Raw genomic sequence first — 13,556 nt, forward strand, 5'->3', positions numbered from 1 at the left:
ATCATTCCTGATTTCAAAGAAAACGCCTTTAGTATTTCACCACTGATAATAATGTTTTCTGTGTGTTTTTGGTAAATCTTATCAAGTTAAGGAAGTTATCTTCTATTCCATTTTGCTAATCATTTTTTATCAAGAATGGGTATTGAATTTATTAAATTTATTAAGTGCTTTTATGCACATTGCTGCAACAGATTTCTAGGACTTCATTAATATCTATTGATATAATTATATGATTGTTCCCCTTTGATAATTTGGTGTAGTGAGTTACATTTACAGCCTTTTTAATGGTAAACTGCTTTTGCATTTCTGGGTTAACCCTAAATTGCCCATATATTATCTCGTAAATAATAATATGATGTATAGGTAACACTTATGTAAGCAGCTGTGTAATAGCACTGTTTTAAGTGCTTCAAAAAATTTTTGTAAGTGCCCCATGAATTATGCGGTGGTATATTATTATTTTACAAATGGCGAGACTGAGCACAAAGAAGTTAAATATACTTCTTCCAAATCATAGAGCTAGAATGTGGTAGAGCTGGAACTTCAACACAAGGAGTCTAGTTCCAGAGTTCATGCTTCTCCTCTTTATACACCACTGGAACTGCTTTGCTACTGTTTTTATTTAGGATTTTTAATTCATTTTCATCAATAAGATGAGCTTGTAATTTTTTTCTTATCTTTCTGATCTTTTTTTGATATCGGAGTGATATTAGTGTCAAGAATGAATTGGGTAGCATTGCCTTTTTTCTGTTCTTTAGAAACATCTGTATAAGAAGATTTTGTACCTTGAAACATTGGAGTAATCACCTGTAAAACCATCAGAGCTTTGAAATTATCTCCTGCTAGAGGGGCGGAGAAAGTCTGTTAACTACTGGTTTAGCTACTTTAATTGTTATAGGAATATTCAGGCATTTTATTTTTTCTTGAAACACTATTGATAAATTATAATTTTGTAGGCATTTCTTCATTTCATAAGGTAATAAGTTTATTGGTATAGAGTTTTTAATTGTATTCTATCCTTTTTGATCTCTAGATTTGTAGTTATAACTTTTCTTTCTTAATATTTCTTTGTGCATTCATTCTTGTTCCCTTGTTTGGTCTCACCAGATGTTTGCTTATTTTATTTTTCTGAAAGAACCAGCTTTTGATTTTGTTGATCCTTATTTCTTTTTTCATTAATTTATGCTCTTTATTATCTTTGCATATTTGAGGGGATTTCAAACTTTTTATGTGGCATTTCATTGAATTTCAACCTTTTATTTTTTAGTTTCAATGTAGGTATTTCAGGCTTATAAATTTCCCACTAAGTATACCTTTTACTGCATCCCCAAGTTTTAGTATGCACTAAACATTTTTATTATGTTGTTTTTAATTCTAAATATTTTAATATTTTTTATGATTTTTATTTTTGACCATGGAGTTATGGAATTTAGCCATTTTATTTTTTTTATTTCTATTTTAATGGTAATGTTAAAAATAAAAGAGCTTGATCTGTACGATATCTGTTCTTTGAACTCTGAGACTTGCTTTATGGTCTAGGCTGTTCCATTTTGAAATGTTCAGTATATGCTTGAGAAGAATGTGTGTTTCCAGCACTGGGTGCAGGATTCTATATATGAAGCTTGTTAATTGATTTTTCAAATCTTCTGTATATTCAGTGTTTTTTAGCTGCTTGCTTTATTAATGATTGATAAACTAAAATCTCTCATATAGTGATGTATTCACCAATTTTTCTAGCAGTTTCTAATATATTTTGAGTCTATCTTACGGAATGCCCAGAAGTTTAGAATGGCACTTCTTCCTAGTGAATTGAATTTAATCATTATGTGGTGACATTCCCTAATCTTAATAATGCTTTTTCCCTTAAAATCTAGATTCTGTTTCTTAATTTGGTATAACACACTGCCTTTAACTGGTGAAGCTAGCCCTTTTATATTTGTTGTGATTACTGTATATGGACCTATTTCTAACACTTTACTTTTTGCTTTCTGTGCTTATCTTTGTTTCCTTTCTTGCCTTTTAAAAAAAATTGTAGTAAAATGCATGTAAAATATAAATTTATGCTGACCATTTTGAATTGTACAGTTCAGTAGTGTAAAGTACATGCATATTATTGCGCAACTAATCTCGAGTTCTTTTCATCTTGAAGAAATTTTCCTTGATTTTTAATTGAGATTTATTTTTGTTTTCTTGTTCTCATTTTATTAGCTACTTGTAGAAGTTTCTAGTAGTTACTGTTGAATCTTATCACGTATATTTAACGGTCTAAATTTAATATCTCAAATGACTCTTCCTAAACAATTTAAGGACCTTTTGACTCTGTTGCCTCTTCCCAACGCCTGTGCTGTTTTGACCAGTATTTTATATTCTTTTTACTACAGAAATGAGATATTTTTATAGTGTAATGTTATATGTTTGTTTACATTCACATTTGTGTTTACTGATTTCTTAGTTCTTCATTTCTCTTTTATCATACCTTCCTTCTAAAATCATTTTTCTTTTTTTCTGAAATAAATCTTTAGAGGTTCCATTAGTGCAGATCTGATTATAGAAAGCTCTGTCGATTTTTTTTTTTTATATGAATCTCATTATTTTAGCCTCAGACTTGTAAAGTAGTTTTTCTGGGTATATAATTTTAATTATTTTCTCATCTCTTTAAAAGCATTTCCCCTGTTTGTATTGTTACTTCTTAGCTGTCTACTCTGAATCTAATTATCTTTTTCTTTTTGAGGATGGAGAATAGGTGATTTGTCTTTTTTTTCCCTCTGATTTCTTTTAAGGATTTTTACTTATATTTGGTGTTATACAGTTTTATTTTTTTTTTTAAGTTTCTGAGTTTAAGGGTTTTTCTCCATTGCTCCATAAACTTAAAGCTTTCTATGTTGGTGGGTTCATGTCTTTAACTTTAATACTCATATTATTTTCATTTCTAAATGGTCTATAAAGGGTTATAAATCCACCCTGTCATTTTTAATAGCCTTTTGTTATTTTCCCATTTTATGATTTGTGATCATTGTAATATCCAAGTACCATTGGGATTTATTTTCATTGTTTCTGTTGTCTGCTTATGGATGTTTGTTCCTTGGGTGTTTTGGAATCTGTGGTTGTGATCTCATATCTGTGTGCTCTTAAAAAACCCAGATTTCATTGAGGCTTTTTTCCTCAAGGAAGACTTGCATTTCCTTTTGCTGGGAAGCAAGTGGTTCTGCTGACCCGAATCTACTTCAGCTCCTTCTGAGTTACTCACTTTAATTAACTTTTTCTCTTTGCTTCTGGCCTAAAGTGTCGTCTCCACAGGAGGAGCAACCCTATATTTATCATTTCTAATCATTTGATCATAAATTTTTTTCAATCACAAATATCCATTAAATTTCACAACATTTATTTTGACCATCATATCTTGTATTTCTGTACTCTTTATTTGTAGAAACTAAGGTACTAGACGGTTGAATCAGCTGTTCCTTTGAAGCTAGCAAGAGGAATTGAGACTATGAACAGAACACCATGCTTTTAACGTCTGTTCAAAAGTAGCTCATTTCTTTTAATTTTGTCCTGAAGTGAATAATTTTGGCTCTTCTTGACTTCATGATAGCAACTTTGACGGCCAAATTTGGTCCCTAGGTTGCAGAATTGGTAACTTATATTCTTTTTACAAAACTGTAGGAACTAGTCCAGGCTAGTGAGCGATTAAAAAACCAATCCAAAGAGCTGAAAGACGCACACTGTCAGAGGAAACTGGCCATGCAGGAATTCATGGAGATCAATGAGCGGCTAACAGAATTGCACGCCCAAAAACAGAAACTTGCTCGCCATGTCCGAGATAAGGAAGAAGAGGTGGACCTGGTGATGCAAAAAGTTGAAAGCTTAAGGCAAGAACTGCGCAGAACAGAAAGAGCCAAAAAAGAGGTTAGTAGTCAGGCAAATTTCGTAGTGTCCATGGGATAGTGATTAAAGCTGCTTTTTCAGACTAGCGAAGTAATATATATCTCATGCTTTAATTTTCGGAAAGGTTTTTTTGTTTGTTTGGTAATATTATTTAATATGATTCAACATTTGAGTTATCTTCTCATTACAAGATAAATTCCTGTGGGGAAAACTTTTTATTGGAAAAACAATTACAACCATGAAATCTACTTTTTTCATTTTGTTTTAAAGCTGGAAGTTCATACAGAAGCTGTAGCTGCTGAAGCATCTAAAGACAGGAAACTGCGTGAACAGAGCGAGCACTATTCTAAGCAACTGGAAAATGAATTGGAGGGACTGAAGGTATTGTTTAATTTCACATTTATGAAGTTGAATTAATTTTCTTCTCTTTAGGCTTAATAGGAATGTTAGTTATGTGCTCTCTTCGGTGTAGGGTAAAAATTAGCTATCCTTCACACCTAGTATTCTCATTCTTACCAGTAGGAAGTTGTTATAGACTTCCTTATCATGCTGGAAGGAAAGGGAAGACTATGTTTAGTGGGGAGAAAAAATTCTATCAGGAGGGAGTTTAAAAATCTATCAGGAAAGAGAAAAAAATCTATCAGGAAGGCATTTATGAAGCACTACATGTCCTAAACAAGATACACTGGTAATTTGCATGGTTATATATCCAACCTTGTGTCTTGTAAACAACTTAGGAGAGGCTCAGGTAGCTTTGTAGGTGCTTCTTAGGTGAGATGAGATCGTAATGGGCGTGGGCTAACACATCTCAGTGGAAGTGCTTAGCAAAGGAAATCCTGGGCCAGCTCTAGTGTTGGACTACCTGGTTTTAACTCCTAGCCTCATTAGTTACTAGTGATGTGACACTGGGTGAAACACTGAACCTCTTTGGACCTTAATTTTCTCATCTGTAAAACCCTGTCTCATTGGTTTTGTGTAAGGAGTATACACACACACACACACGTAAGCTGGCACATCATAAGTGCTCAGTAACTATTAGTTGTGACAATATTATATATGTCAAAGTCAGAGAGTGAGGATTAAATAGACATCACATTTCTACAGCACTAAATTATAATCTGAATAGGATGTCTGCCTTTTCTCAACTCTAACCTTTGAATATCCTGTTTTGTGTACATTGTCTGCCAGCCCCCACTGCTACCCATTCCCTGCATAACCATGCCTAATCTGTGCCTTATTCATCTAGCAAATACAAGAATCAAGTTGAATGTTATCTCAGGAAGTCTATGTATTCCTTATTTTCTGCGCTGCTATAACTTTAACATAGTTCTTGTAGTTATTTGTTCATAAAACGTCTCCTCACCTAAACCGTGACCCAGTTTATTGAGAACATAGATGAGTTTGTCATTAACCTGGGACAGGGCCAGATGTTATTACTTGCTTACTAAATGTGGTAGAATTGATCAGAACTTGTCTCTGACATTTGAATTCCAGTGGTTGCAATTACATCATCTCTGCTATAAATACAAATATGAACTATAGAATTAATTTCTTCTTTTTGTTTTGGGGATTGGCTCGTTTTTTATTTTGTTTCATTTTTTGATTTATCGTAGTTGCACTGTCTTGGTTAGCTTTCAAAGTAAAGATGTTTCTTCTATAAATATGTATGCTTCTGGAACAGAACTAGTGTATAGAAGTCATTACATTACCGTCTCAGTGTTCAGTCAGGGTTCCTTTCTTTTCAGCACTGTCTTAGGTGGTTTGAGTAACGAATGGAATCATAAGAGCTCTTAGAAATTATTTGGGTTTGAGGAAATTGAGACCCAGAAGAGTTAGGGACTTTGTAGTCATAATTGATAGAGTGCGATTTAAACCCAGGTTTTCTAACTCTCAGTGCCATGTTCTATCCAGTAGTTTGTGCTTTTTTTCTTTCTGTAATAAACAATGCTGCACTGAAGACTTTGAATCACATGTATTTACCTACTGGTCAACTACTCAGAATCTCTTGTATTATTTATAAATTTGGGGTAATAATAGGACTACTTAATAAATAAGTTAATGCTTTTAAAATACATAGCCCAGGAGTATGATTGTTATCATAATATCATTTTTTAAGGATATTTTCTAAAAGTGGAATTTCTTGGTTTAAAGGCATACACATGTAAATTTTGAAACCCATTTTGGCCCTCTAAATGGTTGTAGGAAGCTTCACTCCATTAAGAATACCTTTCAATAGAATCAGAGGGAGAAATCGTTCCTGAATAACAGAAACTTCAATACCTCACTTCTAATAATGGATAGAACTGATAGACAGAAGATAAATGAAGATATGGAATCCTGAACAGCTCTACGGCCAGTCAGACTTGGCGTACATAGAGCTCTTTACCACCACCAGCAGAATACGCAGTCTTCTCAAGCACACATGGTACATTCTCCAGGAGAGAACAAATGTTAGGTCATAAAGCAAGTCTCAGTAAATGTATGAAGATTGAAGTCATAGAGTATCTTCTCTAACCACCATGGAATGAAGTTAGAAATTAGTAACACAAGGAATACTGGAATATTCAAAAATATGTGAAAATTAAGCAAGACATTGTTAAACAAGCAGTAGGTCAAAGAAGGAATCACAAGGGAAGATAGGAAATACCTAGAGATGAGTCAGATGAAAACACTGTGCAGTGCCGCAGAGGCAGTGCGCAGAGGGACGTTTATACAGCTGACCTTTAAACAACGCAGGACTTAACAGCGCTGACCCCAGCCCCCCAGGCAGTTGAAAATCCAGGTATAACTTGGACTCCCCCAAAACTTAACTATTCATAGCCTACTGTTGACTGGAAACCTTACTGATAACATAGTTGAGTAACATATTTTGTATATTATATATATATTACGTACTGTATTCTTAAAATAAGCTAGAGGCAAGAAAATGTCATTAAGCAAATCATAAGGAAGAGAAGGTATATTTACAGTATGTATTGAAAAAAATTCATATTTTAGGTGGATCTACACAGTTCACACCTGTGTTGTTCAAGGGTCAACCGTAGCAGTAAATGCCTCTGTTAAAAAGGAAGAAAGGTCTCAAATCAGTAACCTAACTTATATATTTTAATGGAAAAGAAGAGCAAAGGAAACTCACAGCTAGCAAAGGAAAAAAATAATAAAGATTAGAGCAGAGTTAAATAAAATGATAAAAGGAAAATAAAGAGAATTTTGAAACCAAAATTGATTCTTTTAAAGATCAACGAAAGTAGCAAATCTTTAGCTAGACTGACAGAGGAAGAGAGAGAGGGAGTAAAGAAACAGGTAACTAATATCAGAAATGGTAGTGGGCACCAGAGGGAAAGGGAGGCGGGGAGGGGAGGTAGCTAAGGGTAAAGGGGGTCAAATACGTGGTGACTGAAGGAGATTTGACTCCGGGTGGTGAACACACAATGCAATGTACATATGACTTATTACTAAATTGTACATTTGAAACCTATATAATTTTATTAACCAGTGTCACCCTAATAAATTTAATTTTAAAAAAGGAAAAAATAGAAAGTACATACACTTCCTACCTATCATCAGAAAGCAAAAGGATTATGAGATTATAAGAGAATACTATGAGCAACTCTTTGCCAACAAATAACCTAGATGAAATGGATAAATTCTAGAAGCTATGAATTACCTAAACTGACTCAAGTACAAAATAGAAAATTTCAACAGACCTATAACAAGTAAAGAGATTGAATTGGTAATTAGAAACTTGACAATGAAAAGCCTAGGACCAGATGGCTTCACTGGTGAACGAAGCAAAACATTTAAAGAAAGATTAACACCAGTCCCTCTTCAACCCTTCCAGAGAATTGAAGAGTAGGAAACACTTCCTAACTCACTCTGTAAGGCCATCATTACCCTGATACTAAAACCACATTAAAAACATCGCAAAAAAAGAAAACGAGAGGCTGATATTTCTAATAAATATAGATGCATAAATCCTCATCAAAATACTGGTAAACCAAACCCAAAACCATATTAAAAGTCTTTTACACCATGCGAAAGTCAAGTTTATCCCAGAATTACAAGGGTGGTTCAATGTAAGAAAATAAATCAGTGTAACACATCACATTAGTAGAATCTGAGGGGGAAAAAAACACATGTTCATCTTAATTGATGCACAAAAGTCATTTCACAAAATCCAACATCTTTTCTTCATAAAAACTCTTAGAAAGCTATCAGGAATAAAAGTTAACGTACTCAACATGATAAAAGTCATTTATGAAAAACCTACAGCTAACATCATAATTGATGGCGAACAACTAAAACTTCCTAAGACTAGGATTGAGATGAGGATGCCCATTTTACCACTGCTGTTTAACACATCGGGTTCTATCCAGAGGAATGAGACAAGACAAAGAAATAAAAGACATCCAGACTGGAAAGGACGAAGTAAAACTAGCCATATTCACAGGTAACACGATTCTATATATTAAAATATTCCAAAGAATACTACTAGTTTTCAGCCGAGCATATAGAAACTTAGAAGTTGCCACTTTGTTGTAAGAACAAGTAAAGAGCTGAAAAATTAAAAAATTAACAATTCTCCTTAGATTATAAGAGAAGTGCCATCACAGGACAATCTGCTGCCCTCAAAATTAGAGAGACCGACAGGCAGATGTAGAAAATCACCCCTTACCAGAGCAGAAACCTTTGTAGGAGTCGGTGCCAGCGTAGGGAAACCTGAACTTTAACTGAAAAATTGCTGGAGACTCAATGTGGACAAGTCTGAGTGATAAAAACTCCAGGGGAACCCAGTCATCAGGGGCCCCCACAATTTTGTGAGTTTTTACCTTCTGGAGCTCAACCAGGTTCTCACAGTGCATAGCACAGAAAAAAATCTCCTTGTGCTAATAGTTGAGGGAACTGTTTTGAAATATGTCAGAGCATTCTGTTCTTCTTAACAAGATCTGCCATCAGGAGAATCTCTTCAACCAGAGCCTAACTTGCTGAGGTTTAATCAGAACTGAACTGACTTGAGGGAAGGGAAATACCCAATCCCAGCCCACTCCAGCCATCCTGTTGAAACAGATGGGGTTCGAGGTAGAAAAACTGACAGTATTGTCTGAAATTCACAGTCCAGAGTCACAGGCCCAGTAAAAGACGGATAGCTAATCTTAATACTGCATCCCCTCTCCCTAAAGCCTACCACCACATTACTGAAAGCCTATTTACAGCACTTCCTTTTACCCAATACATCATGTCCCACTATCAACAATAAGAAAAAAAAAAAACTACAAGATATGCTGAAAGGCAGAAAACACAGTTGGAAGAGACAGAGCAAGAATCAAAACGAGACTCAGATATGTCAGGAATGTTGAAATGATCCGATCAGAAATTTAAAACAACTATGATTGTTATACTAAGGACTCTAATGGATAAACTAGAGAGGGTGGAAGAATAAATAGCAATATAAGCAGAGAGATGGAAACTCTAAGAAAGAACCATAAAGAAATGCTAGACATTAAAAATACTGTAACAGAAATGAAGAATGCCTTTGGTGGGCTTATTAATAGAATGGTGGACACAGCTGAGGAAAGAATTTCTGAGCTTGAGGATATCTAAATAGAAACTGCTAAAAGCAATAAGAAAAAAGACTGAAAAAAAAAAAACCCCAACAACAGTGAATATGCAAATATTGTGGAACAACTACAGAAGTTACAGCATGTGATGAGAACGCCGGAAGAAGGAAGAGAGAGAGGCACAGAAGAAATACTTGAAACACTAATGCTGAGAATTCCCCCAGAGTAACGCCAAACACCAAAGCACAGATACAGGAAGCTCAGAGACTACCAAGCAGGATAAATACCAAAAAATCTACACCTAGACATATCATTTTCAAACTACAGAAATCAAAAGATAAAGGAAAATCCTGAAAGCAGCCAGAGGAAGAAAACACCTTACCTACAGAGAGAAGAAAAGATAGGAATTCCATCTGACTTCTCAAGAACCCGTGCAAACAGGAAGAGTGGAATGACGTACTTACAGTGTTGTGGAAACAACCCTCCAACCTAGAATTTTCTGTGAAATCATTAGTCAAAAGTAAAGGAGAAATAAGGACTTTCTGAGAGAAAAATTGAGGGAATTTGTTACAGCAAACTTGCCATGCAAGAAACGTTAAAAGAAGTTCTCTAGAAAGAAGGAAAATTATATAGCTTAGAAACTCAAGAGCTACATAAAGAAATCAGGAACATCAGAGAAGGAATAAATGAAGGTAAAGTAAATAAACCAACTCTTTATTCTTAATTAGTTTGTTCAAAATAATAGCAGCAATGTATTCCATTCTGTATGTTCGTGTGTATATATAGATATGCTTATGTATAACTAAATGCATGACAGCAATTGGACAAGGTATGAGGAAGGTATTAGGATTATTTCATTTTAAGGTATTTGCTTTATCCACGAAGTGGTAGAGTGTTCTTTGAAAGTGGACTTGTATTGGTTGTAAATGGTTATTGCGAACTAGAACAACTACTAAAGTATTACTGATAATGCTCAGAACAGAGAAAGCAAAATTATCTAAAATGCTTAATAAAAGCGCAAAAGAAAAGAAGTGGAAGACAAAAATCAGAAAAAGGGCAACAGATAGAAAACAGTAGCAACTATGGTAGATACTAATCCAAAAATATTAACAGTCACTAGAATGTCGATAGTTTAAGTACACTAAGTACAAAACAGAGATTGTGTCAAAGTGGATCAAAAACAATATCCAACTATGTTTATAAGATGCCCACTTTAAGTATCGAGGTACATATAGATTAAAAGTAAATGACTGGCGAAAGATATACCATGCTAACACTAATCAAAAGAAAGTAGAAGTAGTTATACTAATTTCAGACACAGTGGAATTCAGAGTAAGGAAATTTTAGGAGTAAAAGGCATTACAAAATAATGAAGGAGGCAGTTCTCCAACAAGACGTAACACTATTTACATTATCAAAATGCATTAGGCACAAACGGATAGAACTGCAAGAAAAAAATAGATGAATCCACTGTTATAGTTGGAAGCTTCAGCACTCCTCTGTCAGGAATGGACAGATCTAGCAGACACAAAATCAGTAAGGACATAGTTGAACTTGGCAATATCATCAATCAAAGTGATATAAGGGTCATCTGTAGACTACTACATTCAGCTTCATCCAGCAACAGCAGAAGACACAGTCTTCTCAAGCTCATATGGAACATTCACCAAGATAGACCACATTCCGGGCCATAAAACAAACCATTACAATTCCTTAACAAATTTAAAAGAATAGGAATCATACAATGTCTGCTCTCAGAGCGCAGTGGAATTAGACTAAATATCAATAACAGGAAGATAGCTGGGAAAAAAATCCAAAATACTTGAAAATTAACCAAAGTAGTTCTAAATAACACATGGGTAAAAGAAAGTATCTCAAGAGAAATTTTAAAATATTTTAAATTAAATGAAAATGAACTCAATTTGTGGGATACCATGAAAGCATTGGTTAGAGGGAAATTTATAGCATTTAATACAATAAAAGAAGAAAGATCTAAAATTAATCATCTTAGCTTCCACCTTAGGATACTGGAGGGGGAGAGAAAATTAAATCTAAAGTAAATAAAGGAAAAGAAATAATAAAAATTGCAGCAGAAATCAATTAAATTTAAAACAAGAAACCAAAAGAGAAAAATCAATGAAACCAAAGCTTACTTTGAAAAGATCAGTAAAATTGATAAGCCTCTAGACAGGCTAATTAAGAAAAAAAAGAGATCCTTTTACCTATTTTTGAGAGAAATCATATTAAGCTTTCTCACAAACTATGCTTAAATTCCAGGAATCAGTTATTCATAAAATAGTGTAATTTTAATACAACAGTGGATTACAAATGTTACCATTTTACTAACAAATTTGCTGTTAAATTTACATGGAGATGAGTCTGTGGTTTTATTATTTGTATGCTATTTTCCTTAGATTTTATTTCAGTGTAATAATGTTAACGTTATATAAAGTGAAGCTTTCCTGTTTTCTCTGTGCTTCCTTGATATCTGAAAGAATTGTCCTGTAACACATTCTTTGTTGTTATATAGTAGCTTTGTCAGTGACTTATTTTGTTGTTGATTTGTTTTGAAACAATTTGGTTACCTCATATTTTTCCAGTAAAATGTGTTTCAGATATGTCAACTTATAAGCATAGGAGTGAATACTTTATATAAATGTAATAACTTCCCTGAAAACTTGAAAGAAAGGGGAATTACCTGTAGGTAACAGTCGTATCAGTTGTATTGTTTTACATGCTTATAATTCTGACACTAGAATTCTTCCTTAAAATTTTCTTCTCGTCTGTAGTAAATATTTTTGCAAAGAATATGCTTTATATTTTGTATGCTGTGCTTTCTGCTCTATTTTTAAACTTTTATTGTAAAATATAACACGAAGAAAACAAGAATTAAAAAGAGAGAGGACACTACTACTATCAGAAATGAAAGAGGGGATATCACTGCACAACCCGTGTACATTAAAAGAGTAATAAAGGAATACTACGAGCAACTGTATGCTGACAAGATTCGATAACCTAGATGAAAAGGACAAGTTCCTTGAAAGACACCAGCTGCCAAAACTCACACAGGGAGAAGTAAATAATATGAAAAGGTGTCTCTGTCTATTAAAGAAATTGAATCAATAATTAATCACCTTTCAGAAGAGAAAGCATCAGTCTCAGATGTGTTCGCTGGTGAGTTCTGCCAGCCATTTAAGGAAGACGTCATACCAGTTCTCTATAATCGCTTTCAGAAGATAGAAGCAGGACTTAACTCATGTTATGACCCCCATGTTTCATGAATACCGAATCCAGGCAAAGACATTACGGAAAAAGCTATAGACCAACATGCCTCATAGATGCAGAAATCCTCCACAAAATATTACCAAATTGAATCCAACAATGTATAATAAGAATTATATACCACAACCTAGTGGGATTTTATCCCATGTATACAAGGCTGGTTCAGCGTTTGAAAATCAATTAATGTAATGCCTCACATCAACAGACTAAAAAATAAAAATTACATGATTATATCAGTTGATGCAAAAAAAGTATCTGACATAGTCTAACACCTTTTCATGATAAAAATTTTCAATAAATCAGAAATAGAGGGGAACTTTCTCAGTTTAATAAAGAATATCTACCGCCAAACCTACAGCTAACATCACACTTGCTGGTGAGAAACCTGGTGCTTTCCCACTATGACCAGGAGCACGGCGAGGACGTCACCTCTCACCACTGCCTGTCAGCACTGCACTGGACATCTTAGCTAATTCAGTAGGACACACACACACACACACACAATGAAATAAGGTATAGAGATTGGGAAGGAAGACATAAAATTTTCTTTGTTCACAGATGACTTGATCGTCCATGTAGAGAATCAAAAAAGTTGACAGAAGAACTGAAAGTAGTAAGTCATTATAGCATGGTTACAGGACACAGGTCAATATACAGAAGTCAGCTTTCCTTTATGCCAGCCATGAACAAGTAGATCTGAAATTTAAAACTCAACATTATTAACATTAGCACTCACAAAAATGAAATTCTTAGATATATATTTAACAAAATAGGCGTAAGATCTCTGTGGGGAAAACTACAAAGCTCTCATGAAAAAAAACAACAAAAAAA

At 34.1% G+C, this 13,556-nt stretch overlaps 1 protein-coding gene across 1 annotated transcript in view; it reads left to right on the plus strand.

Annotated features, from left to right (window-relative positions):
* Positions 1 to 13,556, plus strand: part of CDC42BPA (CDC42 binding protein kinase alpha) — a 217,974-nt gene that overhangs the window by 126,791 nt on the left and 77,627 nt on the right. Inside the window, 2 exon segments of the mRNA XM_015591278.2 lie at positions 3,664 to 3,906; positions 4,156 to 4,266. Of these exon segments, the coding sequence (XP_015446764.1) occupies positions 3,664 to 3,906; positions 4,156 to 4,266 (354 nt within the window).

The sequence above is a fragment of the Pteropus alecto genome, unplaced genomic scaffold, assembly GCF_000325575.1.
Source record: "Pteropus alecto unplaced genomic scaffold, ASM32557v1 scaffold115, whole genome shotgun sequence".
NCBI classification, from domain to species: Eukaryota; Metazoa; Chordata; class Mammalia; order Chiroptera; family Pteropodidae; genus Pteropus; species Pteropus alecto.